We start from the raw sequence: 16,367 nt of genomic DNA on the forward strand, positions 1-16,367 counted from the left end.
TCAGCTGTGGCTAGTTGGCCGTCAGCTGTAACTAGTGAGCCATTAGCCATGAATATAACTGCCGTGGCTAGGCTAGTAGCAAAAAGAAAAAAAAGAAGGGGGAGCTAGCAGGAAGATGGGGCTGAGCCTACAAGCGGCACAGTGAGGGTTGAGAATTGTGTGGCTCCTGGTTCCTGTGTCTCCAATCCAGCCGCCAGCGAGAGTATAGTGGTGTGACTCCCCTACTTATGGCTCCATGGGTGTTCCTTTTTGGCCTCACCATGTCCTGCGTTCTTATGTGGGGAGCGGGAGCAGAGACCCCGCAGGCCGCCCCGCACGACACTTGGCGTAGTCGGCAGGATCCCCTGCACTACACATGGCGCAGCGAGCAGGGTACGGTGTCGACCAAAGCTCCCCGAAGGGCAGTGGAGCAGTTTGTGCGTATGAATACTCAGTCTCAGGAAGACCAGGAGGAGCAGCTGCCTGAGAGCTGGACCCCGTGGAGGGGTGGGAAGACATGGATGGTTCCCCAACAAGCAGAGGATGGAGAAAGCGAGGGTCCTTGCAGCCCGGTGGGCTGGGAAGTGCTTGCTGAGGCAGCCCGGATGCAGGACTTGTAGTCCCAGGAGAAAAGGCTTGCTGAGTCCTTTGGGAGTTGAGGGTGAGGTCAAGGTCGTCCCTCACCCCCAGGACAGCCCTGGTGAATGACTATGGACTATGGGGAATTGCCTTCCATCCCTGATTTAATGGACAGCTTGACTGTTTGTTTCGGAACATCCCACCATGTAGTGGAACTGGCGGATGTTTGCTTTTGTGTCTTGACCGGCCGCCATCGAGAATATGTATCCCTAATTTAATGGACAGCTTGACTATCTGTTTGGGAACATACCACCATGTAGTGGAACTGGGGGATGTTTGCTTTTGTGTCTTGATCGGCCACCATTGAGAATATGTAAGCACCTTGACTGTGAGCCGCTGTTGTTCCAGCACGGTACCCTGAGAGGCCCAGAGAGAGTGGCAGTGCCCTGAGAGCCCTGGCTGAGTCCAGGAAGTCTGGTTGTGTCCAGAGAGAGTGGCAGTGCCCTGAGAGCCCTGGCTGAGTCCAGGAAGTCTGGCTGTGTCCAGAGAGAGTGGCGGTGCCCTGAGAGGCCTGGCTGTGTCCAGGAAGTCTGGCTGTGCTCAGAGAGAGTGGCGGTGCCCTGAGAGGCCCTGGCTGTGTCCAGGAGGCCGGGCTGTGCCCAGAGAGAGTGGCGGTGCCCTGAGAGGCCCTGGCTGTGTCCAGGAAGCCGGGCTGTGCCCAGAGAGAATGGTGGTACCCTAAGAAGTCCAGGAAGTCTGGCTGTGCCCAGGAGTACTGGTGGTGCCCTGAGAAACCCTGGCTGTGCCCGGGTAGACTAGTGGTACCCTAAGAAGTCCAGGAAGTCTGGCTGTGCCCAGGAGTACTGGTGGTGCCCTGAGAAACCCTGGCTGTGACCAGAGAGCTTGGCTGTGTCCAGGAAATAGCATTCACCTCCAGGCTCCTCGCACAGGGCCCCTCGCGGAAGACGCTTGTCGCGTAGATTGTGAGGCGAGAGCCTGTAGGGGTGGAGTGTGGGGACAGAGCCCCAAAAAGCAGTTTCCAGGCTCTCGGCCTCACGTGGAGAGGTGCTGGCTTGGGTAGTGGATGGCCATCAGCTGTGGCTAGTTGGCCGTCAGCTGTAACTAGTGAGCCATTAGCCATGAATATAACTGCCGTGGCTGGGCTAGCAGAAAAAGAAGAGAGGAAGGGGGAACTAGCAAGAAGATGGTGGCTGAGTCTGCAAGCGGCGCAGTGAGGGTTGAGAATTGTGTGGCCCCTGTTTCCTGTTTCTCCAATCCAGCTGCCAGCGAGAGTATAGTGGTGTGACTCCCCTACCTATGGCTCCGTGGGTGTTCCTTTTTGGCCTCGCCATATCCTGCGTTCTTATGTGGGGAGTGGGACCAGAGACCCCGCCTGACATCCTGCATGACAATGGGAAAAGGGACTTGCCATCCTTGGTTCATTTAGGCACCAGGGGAAGAAAAGGTTTTCTGTGTTATCTGAGTGACTCCTAATTCAACCACAAGTGTCCGTGGCAGAGGGAGGCAGAGGGAGATTAGACTCCAGGAGAAGAAAGCAATGTGACTTCTGATGGAAGGTGACCTCCTCCTGGCTGTGACGATGGAGGAAGAAGACATGGGATCAAGGAATGCACCTCTAGATGCTGGAAAATAAACATAAACAGTCTTTACCAGTTTTAGTCCATCCTGGCTGCTATAAAAAGTTCCATATCCTGGTAAATTGTAAACAACATACATTTATTCCCGACAGCTCTGCAGGTGACAATCCAACACCCAGGCCCCACATGATGACAACTGGTGATGGCCCTCTGCCTGGGTCACATCCGGTGGCTTCCTGCTGTGTCCTCACAGGGTGGGAGGGACAAGTAAGCTGCCTGGGGCTCATTAGAGGGGCTCTGCTCCCCTTCCTGAGGGCTGCGCTCTGATGACATAGCCCCCCAAGCCCTCACTTGCTTACACAGCCCTCCCTGGGGTTAGGATTTCAACACACAAATATGAGGGGAACACACAGTTTTGGACCACAGCCTCCCCCAGATGCTGTGGGGTGTGTGTGGTGCTGCCAACACCTTGATACCAACCAGTGAAACTGCCCTCGTGCTCCGAGCCCCAGACTGTGAGGGAATCACGTGAGTGGATCTGAGCCCCGAGTGTGTGGTAATTAGATTCACTTGTCCTGGGACAGTAACAGGCTGGACGTGGGTCTCACATCATCCAGGGTCTCCCCACGCTGCTCCCTGTGGTGTGAGGACCCCCAGGACTCCCCAGGGACAGGGACACCCGCAGGCTGGGGTCTGAGGGGAGGAGCCTCTTCAGGAACTCACCCCTGCAGGAGAGGCTGAGGGGACGGTGAGCTGACGTAGACTGTGCTTGACCTGGCACAACTGTCACCTATGACCTTGTCACCACGTGTCATGAAGGTCCTCCCAGATGTCATGTGTGTGGTGCTTGATCACAGGTGGGAAGTAGAAATTCGCGCTTCATTCTATACTCACGATTCCCCAAAACATAGTTCTGTTTTTCTGAAATAGGGGAAAGAGAGGGAACTTGCTATGGAGACCCTGCCATCCAATCTGCCTCCCACCAAGTGATCCCAGGTGACGCCTGAACTAACCTCCCTCATTCAGAGAACACGGAGGCTCCAGACATGCCCTCTGCAAGGACAATGACACATGACCCGTCCTTTCAGGAAAGGCTTTCCCTGGTTCTTCCTTGCAGATGTTTGGACCCTGGACACCTTTCCCTGAATGACTGAGGGGCCTCTGAGAGCCTCACTGCTCGTCTCAGGTCCTGACTCTGTGTGAGGAAGTCAGGAGACTCATCGTCCCTGTCGTCTCCTCAGCCCCGCACAGCTGCCCTCTCCTCAGGGTTTCTGACACTCTCAGGATGTGGGTCGTCTCACTGTGTCCCTCGCACAGTAATACACGGCCGTGTCCTCAGGTCTCAGACTGCTCAGCTCCATGTAGGCTGTGCTGGTGGACGTGTCTGTGGTGATGGTGACTCTGCCCTGGAATTTCTGTGCGTAGTTTGTGCCACTATCTTCAGGGTCAATTCGTCCCATCCACTCAAGCCCTTGTCCCGGGGCCTGTCGCACCCAGTGCATCCAGTAGCTGGTGAAGGTGTATCCGGAAGCCTTGCAGGACACCTTCACGGAGGCCCCAGGTTTCCTCACCTCAGCCCCAGGCTGCACCAGCTGGACCTCAGAGTGGACACCTGTGGGGAGGAGACAGGAGTGGGTGGAACACCCGTGACTGGCCCAGGTCCCCTCACCAGCCAGGGACTGGGGAGCCCCTTACCTGTCGCCACTGCCACCAGGAAGAGGACTGTCCATCTCCAGTCCATGGTGAGGGCTTTGCTGTCAGGTCGTCTGTAGGGGAGCGTGTGGCTGTGGGGCGATGCTCTCAGGGCACAGACAAGTCCGTATTTAACCCCGCCCACCTCGGCTCATTTGCATATTCATGAGCAGAGGGTTTTAGCTGTACACTCACCCTCCTGTAAGAAGCTTGATGACACCGGATCGTGCTCAGTGGTCGTCTGAGGGTCCAAGTCCTAATCCTTGTTATAGGATGTGTGTCCCCTGCCAGGTCCCTGATTCAGTGCAGACAGAGCTCCTCCCACTGAGGACACAACCCCCAGGATACGATCCTCACTGAGAACGCCCTTTGAATGACACGGAGACCACCTGAGCCTGTTCTGGGCTTTGTTCTGAAAGTCTCAATCCGGGGGTCAGTGTGTCTGCCAATTTAAAAAATTTCAAATAAGTAAATTCATTCTTTTCATACAGGGTTTTTTTTTAACTAAAGTTTATTGGGGTGACAATTGTTACTTTTTATTAAGACATACTGTAGTCTGAGAAACCCCATTTTCAATTGGATTTTAGTGCTTATTGTCTTTGGTACATTCTCCCAATACAGTAGGATATTTACAGACACTTCAGCAGTCTTTGCCCAAATCTCGTTTTAGATGTTTTTATAAAGAGGAAGGAGGACCCAGGCCCTCAGAGGAAGCCCCTCCCCCACTCCTTCCCCACCTGTTCCTGGGGCTGCAGCCCCTGCTGGTGGGTCCTGAGCGCCCCCTGCAGCCCACCCCGTGTCCAGCAGGGGAGGGTCCAGTCTGGGTTCACAGGGCGTGACCTCTAGCGTCTCTAGTCCAGTGTTAAATGTCTGTGCCCTGACTTCACAATGCTCCCTCATGGACACCATAAGCTTTGACATCATTTCTGGAAACAGTGAATTGGCCTCACTAAACCCCAATGACACTGCAGGGAGACCTGAAACAAAGGTTTTATAAAACCCTCAGGGAGACCTTTCCCTGGGGCTGCCAGATGCACTGACACACTCAACACTCCCCTGAGCCCACAACCTCTCAGGGGATTAGGGGGCCTCTCATCTCCTTTAGCTTCTTCTGGATGAAGGTCACCTCTGACTATATCTGCGATGCAGACTCACGGAGCTGAAGGCCCACTCCACATCTGGTCATCAGTAGGACACACACACACACAAACACACACACACACACTGATTTTTGAGCTAAGGAACTCCAAATTTGCCCTCCTCGGTGTAGCTTTCACATGGGCACTGTCCCTGCACTGACACTCGGCCTCAAAATGTGACCCCTTTGACAAATACAAGAAAAGCAAACATGACTCAAACTCAGGGGACCTGGATTGATCACTCTTGAAATAGTGTTCAGGGAACCAGGGTCTGCTGGCACCTGTCACCCTTCCATTCCTGGATTAAGTGCACATGATAGGAGCTTAATGAACGATCGGATGCAGTGAATGCTAAGTGCACAGGTACCTACTGTGCGTGAGGCATGTCGCCAGTGAAAGGGGCATGACTACCCTCGAACGGCACGGATTCCCGTCCCTTTGGACCTGGGACCAGGTGTCTGTCAGGGCCTTAGAAGAAAACACAGGGTCAGCTCCCTGGGAAGCACCTACGCGGGGCTGCTGACCACCTGCACTGCCGTCCACAGAACAGGGAAGGCCTCCTGCATCCATGCAGCCCACTCTAAACAGACCCAGGGCATCACCCCAAGGCCACTGGAGGCTGTCCCTGCAGGTGACCTGAAACCTGGCACTGCCAGGGCCACTGGCAGGCCCAGAGCAGATGGCACCATGATGTGACAGCTTTCCCCAGGCATGGGTCGGGAGACTTGGGTTTCACTTCTTCCTTAAAATAACCGTCATGGACACTCTGTGAAAATGTAGGAAACAGTTCTCTTATGAGTTAACACCTCTCACACTTATTATTTACTCTAAAGCTGCCTGGGGAGTGCTGCTCTCTTTCTATCCACCTTCCCTCTCTGCGTTTCCACTATGACTCCTTTTCAACCTGTGTCCTGCACTAATTAACTGTCTCTTTTTCAACAGCCTGTGCAGACACCAAACGCCCTCTCATGCGAGTTTACCAAACCCTGGTGACATTAACTAACCAATGTGATGGCTGGTTATGTCGACACCTCAATAGTGCAAAAGCACCAGCTTTGTTCCTGCCGATGTGAACACCTGGTGCACTGGGGACATGCCTGTGACAGACAGGGTGTGGTGTAAATGACAACACAGACATCACTCGGCCTCTTCTGCTGCTCAGTCACTCGGGCCCAGGGTGTTCTACACAAGCTCAGGGACTGTGCTTACCTGGAGGGAGGTACAGGAGAGAAACGTCCCCTGAACCCTGGAAGCCGATATGACACTGGGCATTCCTGGTGACAGATCAGGACAGCACTGCACTCAAACTCTGTGCTCTGAGTCCACAGGTGGCACGTCCAAACCTCCCAAGGAGACTAAGTGACTGTAGCACCACCTTCTGGGCCCAGGTTCCTGCCAGCTCACCAGGTGTTTGGTGAGTCATCCACCGCCCCCATGTGACTGCTCCCTAGTCAGCTGCCCGATACCACAGACTGTGTGTGTGTGTGTGTGTGTGTCTGTCTGCACCAAACATGTGGAGTGGCTCGGCAAGGCAACAGGACCCAGCTTTACAGCTGCCGCAGACCGATGACAGGCTGTCTACAGCAGCTATTTCACACCCGTTCTGTTCTCACAAACTGACACAGCACATGGAGGCTGGCGACACTGATGTGACTCAGGAAATACTTCAGATCCTGAGAACTACAGATTCCACTGTGACCCTGTCTGTGAGCCAAGGTCCTTTATTTTGTGTGTGTGATTTAAGTATTAAAGGGATCCCACCAAAACTGTCAGGACGACGTGGACTCGGGTATGTGGCTCCTTCTGTCCCTCCACACGCCACCCTGAAAGCAGCCACATTACACATTTAGGGCCCTGTGTTCATAAGTTGTGCCCTGTACACCTGCTAGATGAGAATGGCAGGAAGTCCACCTGTGTATCCCAAGTCCAAGTTCTTTTCAGCGCTGAGGGTCTGATTCCCACACTTTGGAGACTACGAATTGGAAGAAGTGACCTTAAGTCTGTCCAGGGCAATGGAACGAGAGCTCCCCACCACTGTGCAAACTGCAGGACCTGAACCCCTGAGTCTCTGTGGTGCCTCAGGTACACTGACCGCCCAGGAGGAGGAGCCTGTGTCGTCACGGATGAAAATGCTGCTTTTCTGTAAAGTGAACGGGACACACGGAATCTCACTCAATCTGTCAAAAGGACTGTTCACACTTTCCATCAGATCAATGATGCAGAGGTGTCATTGGACTGGCCTGTGCCCTGGGACGGGGACTAGTCTGATGGGTTTTCGGAAAGAGCTGCAAAGTGTCCTTTCCTGTTTGTCCATCCTCGTTCTGTCTCCTTCTCTCCTTTGCAGATGTCTTAGCACTCAGCTTCCCACCCGTTCTCTCTCTCCACAGCCAGAAGTCCAACCATCACTACATGACACTCTCAGGGACGTTCAGAGGAGGAAACTGTTGGGGCCCAGGGCAGGCTCCCCAGGATATCCCACAATGGGGTACAACTATTTAGAATGAGTTACTTGAAAAGCAGCCAGAGCAAGAAGGGCACGTGGACTCTTGGTGTGTCCTCAAATGAAGGAAATTAATCTTCCCTGTGTAAGAGGCTGTCCTTGCTCCAAGGGTGGGCTCCTAAGGTATCAAGGTCTTGAACCCAGAAATAGAAGACATTTTGAAAGTATGATACATTGAAATACTTGAAATGGAGAGACTGACTGGACCTCTTGTATGGACACTGATGGCCACACACCATCCTTGGAACAACAATGTGGGGGGAGATTCTGCTCCAGGGAAGAAGGCCACACAGGGATGGATGGGAAGTGTAGGGACCTGCCATGAGCCCCAAATGCAAGGGATGCAGCTCTGATGGTGGAACGAGCCTTCCAGCCTCTGGGAGACGCACAGCCCTGGGGACACTGTGATTTAGACCCAGTTTAGCTCATTTTCTGAAAAGTAAGAGGATAAGTCTGTCTTTCAAACCTGAGTTGTGATGTTTTGGTACAGTTTCCAGAGACACCAACGTGCAGGTCCTACACGTCCACACAAACTGTGGATGCCTGTGTTCTCATGACTATTTTGGGACAGGGACATATCTCAGGGCTTCTGTGTTCTCTGTCCTCCATTCTGCTTCCTGCCGTGACCCTTAGACTGTGATGCAGTTTATCTTCTCTGACCACAGAGAGGGAGCCGCCTGCTCCTGCTCCAAGGAGAAGATTCTGGAATCTTTTGAGGACTCACTTCTAGGATGTCATGTTTCAAGCCACCATCATGGTCACATTTATACCGTGAAAATAGAAAACATTACAGAAAGTTTAATATTTTTTCTCCTGTTGGGAGTTGGTTTGTCACACAGAACTGAAAATATTCCATAAATAATTAACGAAAGCAGTTTCTTCATCTCTATATCCATAACCCTAAGTCAAAGAAAGGCTGTGCCCAGCTGCCTCTGTCGTCTCCTCAGCCCCGCACAGCTGCCCTCTCCTCAGGGTTTCTGACACTCTCAGGATGTGGGTCTCTCACTGTGTCCCTCGCACAGTAATACACGGCCGTGTCCTCAGGTCTCAGACTGCTCAGCTCCATGTAGGCTGTGCTGGTGGACGTGTCTGCGGTGATGGTGACTCTGCCCTGGAACTTCTGTGCGTACCTTGTGATACTATATTCAGGGTCTATTGCTCCCATCCACTCAAGCCCTTGTCCCAGGGCCTGTCGCACCCAGTGCATCCAGTAGCTGGTGAAGGTGTATCCGGAAGCCTTGCAGGACACCTTCACGGAGGCCCAGGCTTCCTCACCTCAGCCCCAGGCTGCACCAGCTGGACCTCGGAGTGGACACCTGTGGGGAGGAGACAGGAGTGGGTGGATCCCCCGTGACTGGCCCAGGTCCCCTCATCAGCCAGGGACTGGGGAGCCCCTTACCTGTCGCCACTGCCACCTGTCGCCACTGTCACCAGGAAGAGGACTGTCCATCTCCAGTCCATGGTGAGGGCTGTGCTGTCAGGACGTCTGTAGGGGAGCGTGTGGCTGTGGGGCGATGCTCTCAGGGCCCAGACACGTGCGTATTTAACCCCGCCCACCTCAGCTCATTTGCATATTCATGAGCAGCATGATTCATAGTTGAAGACTTGACTCACGTGAGGGACTCAGTGACACAGGACCATGATCCGTGGGCGTCTGAGGGTCCAAGTCCTAATCCCTGTTGGAGGATATGTGTCCCCTGCCAGGTCCCTGAATCTGTGCAGACAGAGCTCCTCTCGCTGAGGAACAAACCCCCAGGATGCGATCTTCACTGAGAACCCCCTTTGAACGACACGGAGACCACCTGAGCCTGTTCTGGGCTTTGATCTGAATGTCTCAATCCGGGGGTCAGGGAGTGTCGCCAAATTTTGAAAATTTCAAATTGGTAAAACTATCCTTGTCATTCAGATGGTTGCTGTAAGACTTCTTGAAGTCCTAGAAAACCATTTTAAATTTGATTTTATTGTCCATTTTGTTTCGTAAATCATCCCAATAGGATAGGATATTTACAAACACTTCAGCAGGCCTTGCCGAAATGTTGTTTTACATGTTTTTGTAAAGAGGAAGGAAGCCCCAGGCCCTCAGAGGACGCTGCTACCTTTCCTCTCCCCACCTGCTCCTGGGGCTGCAGCCCCTGCTGGTGGGTCCTGAGCGCCCCCTGCAGCCCGGCCTGTGCCCTGCAGGGGAGGGTCCTGTCTAGGCTCACAGGGCGTGACCTCTAGAATCTCTAGTGCAGTGTTAAATGTCTGTGCCCTGATTTCACAATGCTCCCTCAGGGACACCATAAGCTTTGACGTCATTTCTGGAAACAGTGAATTGGCCTCAGTAAACCCCAATGACACTGCAGGGAGACCTGAAACAAAGGTTTTGTAAAAACCCAGGGAGACCTTTCCCTGGGGCTGCCAGATGCACTGACACACTCAACACTCCCCTGAGCCCGCAACCTCTCAGGGGCTTTGGGGGCCTCTCATCTCCTGTAGGTTCCTCTGGTTGAAGGTCACGTCTGACTATATCTGCGATGCAGACTCACGGAGCTGAAGGCCCACTCCACATCTGGTCGTAAGTAGGACACACACACACACACACACACACTCTCACACACGCTGATTTTTGAGCTAAGGAACTCCAAATTTGTCATTCATGTCTGTTGCTTTCACATGGGCAGTGTCCCCACACTGACAGTTGGCCTTGGTGTGTGAGCTCCTTTCACAAATAGCACAAAGGCAAATATGACTCATACTGAGGACACATTAATTGATCACTCTTCAGAGTGTTCAGGGAACCAGGGTCTGCTGGCACCTGTCAACCTTCCATTCCTGGATTAAGTGAATATAAGAGCTTAATGATTGATCACATGCCATGAAGTGCTAAGTGCACAGGTACCTACTGCGTGTGAGGCATATCGCCAGCAGGTAAGAGGTGTGACCTCCCCTGACTGACAGGCCTTGTTGTCCATTTGACCCAGGACCAGGTGTCCGTCAGGTCTTTAGAAGAAAACACACGGTCAGCTCCCTGGGAAGGACCTACAAGGGGCAGCTGACCACCTGCACTGCCGTCCACGGAACAGGGAAGGCTTCCTGCATCCATGCAGCCCACTCTAAATAGACCCAGGGCATCACCCCAAGACCACTGGAGGCTGTCCCTACAAGTGACCTGAAACCTGGCACTGCCAGGGCCACTGGCCAGGCCCCAGAGCAGATGGCACCATGATGTAACAGCTTCCCCAGGTCACAGGTCGGGAGACTTGGCATTTACTTCTTCCTTAAAATCACTGTCATGTACACTCTGTGAAAATGTGGGAAACCGTTCTCTTATAAGTTAACACTTCCTGCACTTATTATTTACTCTAAAGCTGCCTGGGGAGTGCTGCTCTCTTTCTATCCACCTTCCCTCTCTGCGTTTCCACTATTACTCCTTTTCAACTTGTGTCCTGAAGAAATTAACTGTCTCTTTTTCAACAGGTTGTGCAGACACTAAACGCCCTCTTATGCCAGTTTACCAAACCCTGGTGACGTTAATTAACCAATCTGATTGCTGGTTATGTCGACACCTCAATAGTGCAAAAGCACCAGGCTTTATTCCTGCCGATGTGAACACCTGGTGGACTGGGGACATGCCTGTGACAGACAGGGTGTGGTGTCCATGACAACGCAGACATCACTCGGCCTCTTCTGCTGCTGAGTCACTTGGGCCCAGGGTGTTCTACACAAGCTAAAGGACTGTACTTATCCAGAAGGGGACACAGGAGAAAAATGTTCCCTGAGCACTGGAAGCAGAAATGACACTGGGCGTTCCTGGTGAAAGATGAGGACAGCACTGCACTCAAACTCTGTGGTCTGAGTCCACACGTGGGACATTCAAACCTCCAAGGAGACTAAGTGACTGTAGCACTATCTTCTGGGCCCAGGTTCCTGCCAGCTCACCAGGTGTTTGGTGACTCATCCACCTCCCCCATGGGACTCGGTTATTGAAGCTGCTCGGGAATCACCTGCCAGATACCACAGACTGTGTGTGTGTGTCTGTGTGTGTGTGCACCAAACATGTGGACTGTCTCAGCCAGACAGCAACACCCAGCTTTACAGCTGCCACAGGCCGATGACAGGCTGTCTACAGCAGCTATTTCACACCCGTACTGCTCTCACACACCGACACAGCACGTGGAGGCTGGAGACACTGATGTGACTCAGGAAACACTTCAGATCCTGAGAACTACAGATTCCACTGTGTCCCTGTCTGTGAGTCAATGTCCTTTATTTTGTGTGTGAGATTAAAGTATTAAAGGGATCCCACTGAAGCAAATGGTCAGGACGATGTGGACTCGGGTGTCTGGCTCCTTCTGTCCCTCACACGCTACCTTGAAAGCAGCCACATTACACATTTAGGCCCCTGTGTTCATATATTGTGCCCCTTACACCTGCCAGATGAGAATGGTAGGAAGTCCACCTGCTTATTACAAGTCCAAGTTCTTTTCAGCGCTGAGGGTCTGAGTCTCATGCTTTGGAGACTGAATTAGAAGAAGTGACCTTAAGTCTGTCCAGGGCAATGGAAGGAGAGCTCCCCACCACTGCACACACTGCAGGACGTGAACCCCCGAGTCTCTGTGGTGCCTCAGGAACACTGACCACCCAGGAGGAGGATCCTGTGTCGTCACTGATGAAAATGCTGCTTTTCTGTAAAGTGAACGGGACACACGGAATCTTACTCAATCTGTTAAAAGGATCGTTCACACTTTCCATCAGATCAATGACAGAGGTGTCACTGGACAGGCCTGTCCCCTGGGACGGGGACTGGTCTGATGGGTTTGCGGAAAGAGCTGCAAAGTGTCCTTTCCTGTTTGTCATCCTCGTTCTGTCTCCTTCTCTCCTTTGCAGATGTCTTAGCACTCAGCTTCCCACGCGTTCTCTCTCTCCACAACCAGGAGTCCAGCTCTCACTACACGAGACTTCTTGGGACGTTCAGAGGATAAAACTGTTGGGGTCCAGGGCAGGCTCCCCAGGATAGCCCACAGTGGGGTATAACTATTTAGAATGAGTGACTTGAAAAACAGCCAGAGGAAGAAGGGCACGTGGAGCCTCCATTTAGTCCTCCAATGAAGGAAATTAATCTCCCCTGTGTAAGAGGCTGTCCTTGCTCCAAGGGGGTTTCCTATGATATCAAGGTCTTGAACCCAGGAAATAGAAGAAATTTTGAAAATGTGATACATTACGAATCTTAGGATGGAGAGACTAAGATTCGTAAAGTATCACATTTTCAAAATTTGGACTGTCCATCTCCAGTCCATGGACACTGAAGCCCTCACACCACACTTGAAACAACAAGGTGGGGGAGATTCTGCTCCAGGGAAGAAGGCCACACAGGGATGGATGGGACGTGTAGGGACCTGCCATGAGCCCCAAATGCAAGGGATGCAGCTCTGATGGTGGAAAGAGCCCTTGCAGCCTCTGGGAGGCACACAGCCCTGGGGACGCTGTGATTTAGACCCAGTTTAGCTCATTTTCTGAACAGTAAGAGGATAAGTCTGTCTTTCAAACCCATGTTGTGATGTTTTGGGACAGTTTCCAGAGACACCAAAGAGCAGGTCCTACACGTACACTCATGACTGTGGATGCCTGCGTTCTCATGACTATTAGGGGCGGGGACATAGCTCAGGGCTTCTGTGTTCTCTGTCCTCCATTCTGCTTCCTGCCGTGACCCTTAGACTGTGATGCAGTTTATCTTCTCTGACCACAGACCGGGAGCCGCCTGCGACTCCTCCATGCAGAAGATTCTGGAATCTTTTCAGGACTCAGTTCTAGGATGTCATGTTCCAATCCACCATCGTGGTCATATATACACAATGAAAATAAGTAAACACTACAGAAAGTTTAATTATTTTCTCTCCTCCTAGGGGTTGGTTTGCCAACGCAGAACTGAAAATATTCCAAAAGTAATTAAAGAAAACAGTCCCTTTGTCTCTCTATCCATAACCCTAAGTTAAAGAAAGGCTGTGCCCAGCTGCCTCTGTCGTCTCCTCCGCCCCGCACAGCTGCCCTCTCCTCAGGGTTTCTGACACTCTCAGGATGTGGTTCGTCTCACTGTGTCCCTCACACAGTAATACACGGCCGTGTCCTCAGACTTCAGGCTGTTTATCTGCAGATAGGCCGTGCTGACAGAGGTGTCCATGGAGAACACAAATCTATCTGAGAATCCTTGGGCGTATGTTGGGTTTCCTGTATTTGTGTTGATCCATCCAATATACTGAAGCCCTTGTCCTGGGGCCTGTCGCACCCAATTCATACCATAGCTGGTGAAGGTGTATCCGGAAGCCTTGCAGGACACCTTCACGGAGGCCCCAGGCTTCCTCACCTCAGCCCCAGGCTACACCAGCTGGACCTCGGAGTGGACACCTGTGGGAGGAGACAGGAGTGGGTGGATCCCCTGTGACTGGCCCAGGTCCCCTCACCAGCCAGGGACTGGGGAGCCCCTTACCTGTCGCCACTGCCACCAGGAAGAGGACTGTCCATCTCCAGTCCATGGTGAGGGCTGTGCTGTCAGGACGTCTGTAGGGGAGCGTGTGGCTCTGGGGCGATGCTCTCAGGGCACAGACATGTCCGTATTTAACCCCGCCCACCTCGGCTCATTTGCATATTCATGAACAGAGGGTTTCATAGCTGAAGACTAGGCCCACCTGAGAGAAGATCGATGACACAGGACCATGTTCAGTGGGCGTCTGAGGGTCCAAGTCCTAATCCCTATAGGGGGATATCTGTCACCTCTGGTCCCTGAATGTGTGCAGACAGAGCTCCTCCCACTGAGAAATAAGCCCCCCCAGGACGTGATTCTCACTAAGAACCCCCTTTTGAATGACACGGAGACCATCTGAGCCTGTTCTGGGCTTTGATCTGAATGTCTCAATCCGGGGGTCAGTCTGTGTCCCCAATTTTTAAAATTTCAAGTTAGTAAAGTGATCCTTGCCATTCACATTTTTGCTGTAAGACCTTTTGTAGTCATGGAAACCCCAATTTAAATTTGATTTTATTACCCCTCGTGTTTTGTAAATTCTCCCAGTACAGTAGGATATTTACTGACACTTCAGCGTCTTTGCCCAAATCTTGTTTTAGATGTTTTTATAAAGAGGAAGGAAGCCCCAGGCCCTCAGAGGAGGCCCCATCCTTTCCCCTCAACACCTGCTCCTGGGGCTGCAGCCCCTGCTGGTGGGTCCTGAGCGCCCCCTACTGCCCAGTCTGCACCCTGCAGGGGAGGGTCCGCTCTGGGCTCACAGGGCATGACCTCTAGCGTCTCTAGTCCAGTGTTAAGTGTCTGTGCCTGACCTCCCAATGCTCCCTCGGGGACGCCATAAGCTTTGAGATCATCTCTGGAAATAGTGAATGGCCTCACTAAACCCCAATGAAACTGCAGGGAGACCTTGAACAAAGGTTCTATAAAACCCCCCAGGGAGACCTTTCCCTGAGGCCAGCAGATCACTGACACAGTCCTGAGTCCAGAAACTAAGGGGCTTTGGGGCCTCTTACGTCCTTTAAATTCCTCTGGCTGAAGGTGACATCTGAGAATCCCACAACATCTCACAGCCCACTCTACCTCTGCTCGTGAATAAATTAGACACACACAGAGAGTGGACAATTTTAGCAGTAATGAACCCCTAATTGTCCTTTCCCCCTGTGCCTAGTCCATGGGCCGTCCCCCAATCTGACTCTAGGCCTGGGTGTGTGACTTCTCTTGTCAATAGAACCCCAGGAAATGTGACACACGCACAGACTCGGGAAGAACCTACACCGTGGCTCTGATTTTTCTCACAGCCCATGGGCCCTGTGCAGAGGACCCATGAGATGGACCAATCTTGTCCCTCAGATTGTCAGATACGAGGCCCAATCACACTATTGCTCCCTCACCGCACCTGCAGTGGGCGTCCCTTGGAGAACCCATGTCTGCGGGAGGGGAGGGACCTGAGAAGTTAGCGGAGGAGGAGGCAGCACCGTTGTCAGCTGACTCAGGTGAGACTGCTCGGGTGTGTGTGACGTTCTGTATCCTTATGATTAAACAGCTGTGAGGTGGTCCCCTGGGTCTTGCTGTCACCTCCTCAAGGGCTCTCCCGTGGTCAGCTCACTTCCCTGTGACCCCTCCCTTCCCGCCTGCAGCACCCACAGTCTCTTCCTGATTCTGTTACTGTGGGGAGAGAGCCCCAAAAAGCAGTTTCCAGGCTCTCAGCCTCACATAGGAAGGTGCTGGCTCAGGTAGTAAATGGCCATCGACTGTGATCAAATGGCCATCAGCTGTGGCTAGTTGGCCGTCAGCTGTAACCAGTGAGCCATTGGCCACTAATATAACTGCCGTGGCTACCCTAACAGGAAATGGGGGCTGGCAATTAGATGGTGGCTGAACCTGAAAGCGGCGCAGTGAGAGTTGAGAATTGTGTGGCTCCTGCGTCCTGTGTCTCCTACCCAGCCGCCAGCGAGAGTATAGTGGTATGACTCCCCTACCTATGGCTCCGTGGGTGTTCCTTTTTGGCCTCACCATGTCCTGCGTTCTTGTGTGGGGAGCGGGACCAGAGACCCTGCAGGCCGCCCTCCACGACACATGGCACAGCAAGCAGGGTCTCCTGCATGAGAGTTACCCTGGTAACTGTGCCCCCTCCCCAGGTCTGTCATAGATAAGAATTCCCCTCCACCACTCAAAATAGGGTTCTGGAAAAGTCCTTCCCCTGGAGGGTCTGCCTGAGGGAAGTTCTGGGTGGATTTCTCAATGTTCGTCCTTCCCTCCCCCGGTCAGGGACATGAGGGGACCCACATGCATCCTCCCTGGAGAACCTGCATGTGTCTGGAGGGAAAGCCCCCAGAAGTGTGGGGGTGGCCCCGGGACCCCTCCCCCCAGGAGCCCACCCGTGT

General features: G+C 52.8%; 2 pseudogenes and 1 gene segment (V, D, J or C); all 3 read right to left on the minus strand.

Annotated features, from left to right (window-relative positions):
- Positions 1-3,393: 3,393 nt before the first annotated feature.
- Positions 3,394-3,932, minus strand: LOC117020037 (immunoglobulin heavy variable 1-46-like). The segment is given in 2 exon segments: positions 3,394-3,768; positions 3,852-3,932. Coding segments are annotated over 2 exon segments (378 nt in total).
- A 2,087-nt stretch (positions 3,933-6,019) lies between these two features.
- On the minus strand, positions 6,020-8,994 carry LOC117020036 (immunoglobulin heavy variable 1-46-like; annotated as a pseudogene).
- A 4,507-nt stretch (positions 8,995-13,501) lies between these two features.
- On the minus strand, positions 13,502-14,041 carry LOC117020038 (immunoglobulin heavy variable 7-4-1-like; annotated as a pseudogene).
- Between the last annotated feature and the right edge of the window lie 2,326 nt (positions 14,042-16,367).

Source organism: Rhinolophus ferrumequinum, unplaced genomic scaffold, assembly GCF_004115265.2.
Source record: "Rhinolophus ferrumequinum isolate MPI-CBG mRhiFer1 unplaced genomic scaffold, mRhiFer1_v1.p scaffold_56_arrow_ctg1, whole genome shotgun sequence".
Classification (NCBI taxonomy): domain Eukaryota; kingdom Metazoa; phylum Chordata; class Mammalia; order Chiroptera; family Rhinolophidae; genus Rhinolophus; species Rhinolophus ferrumequinum.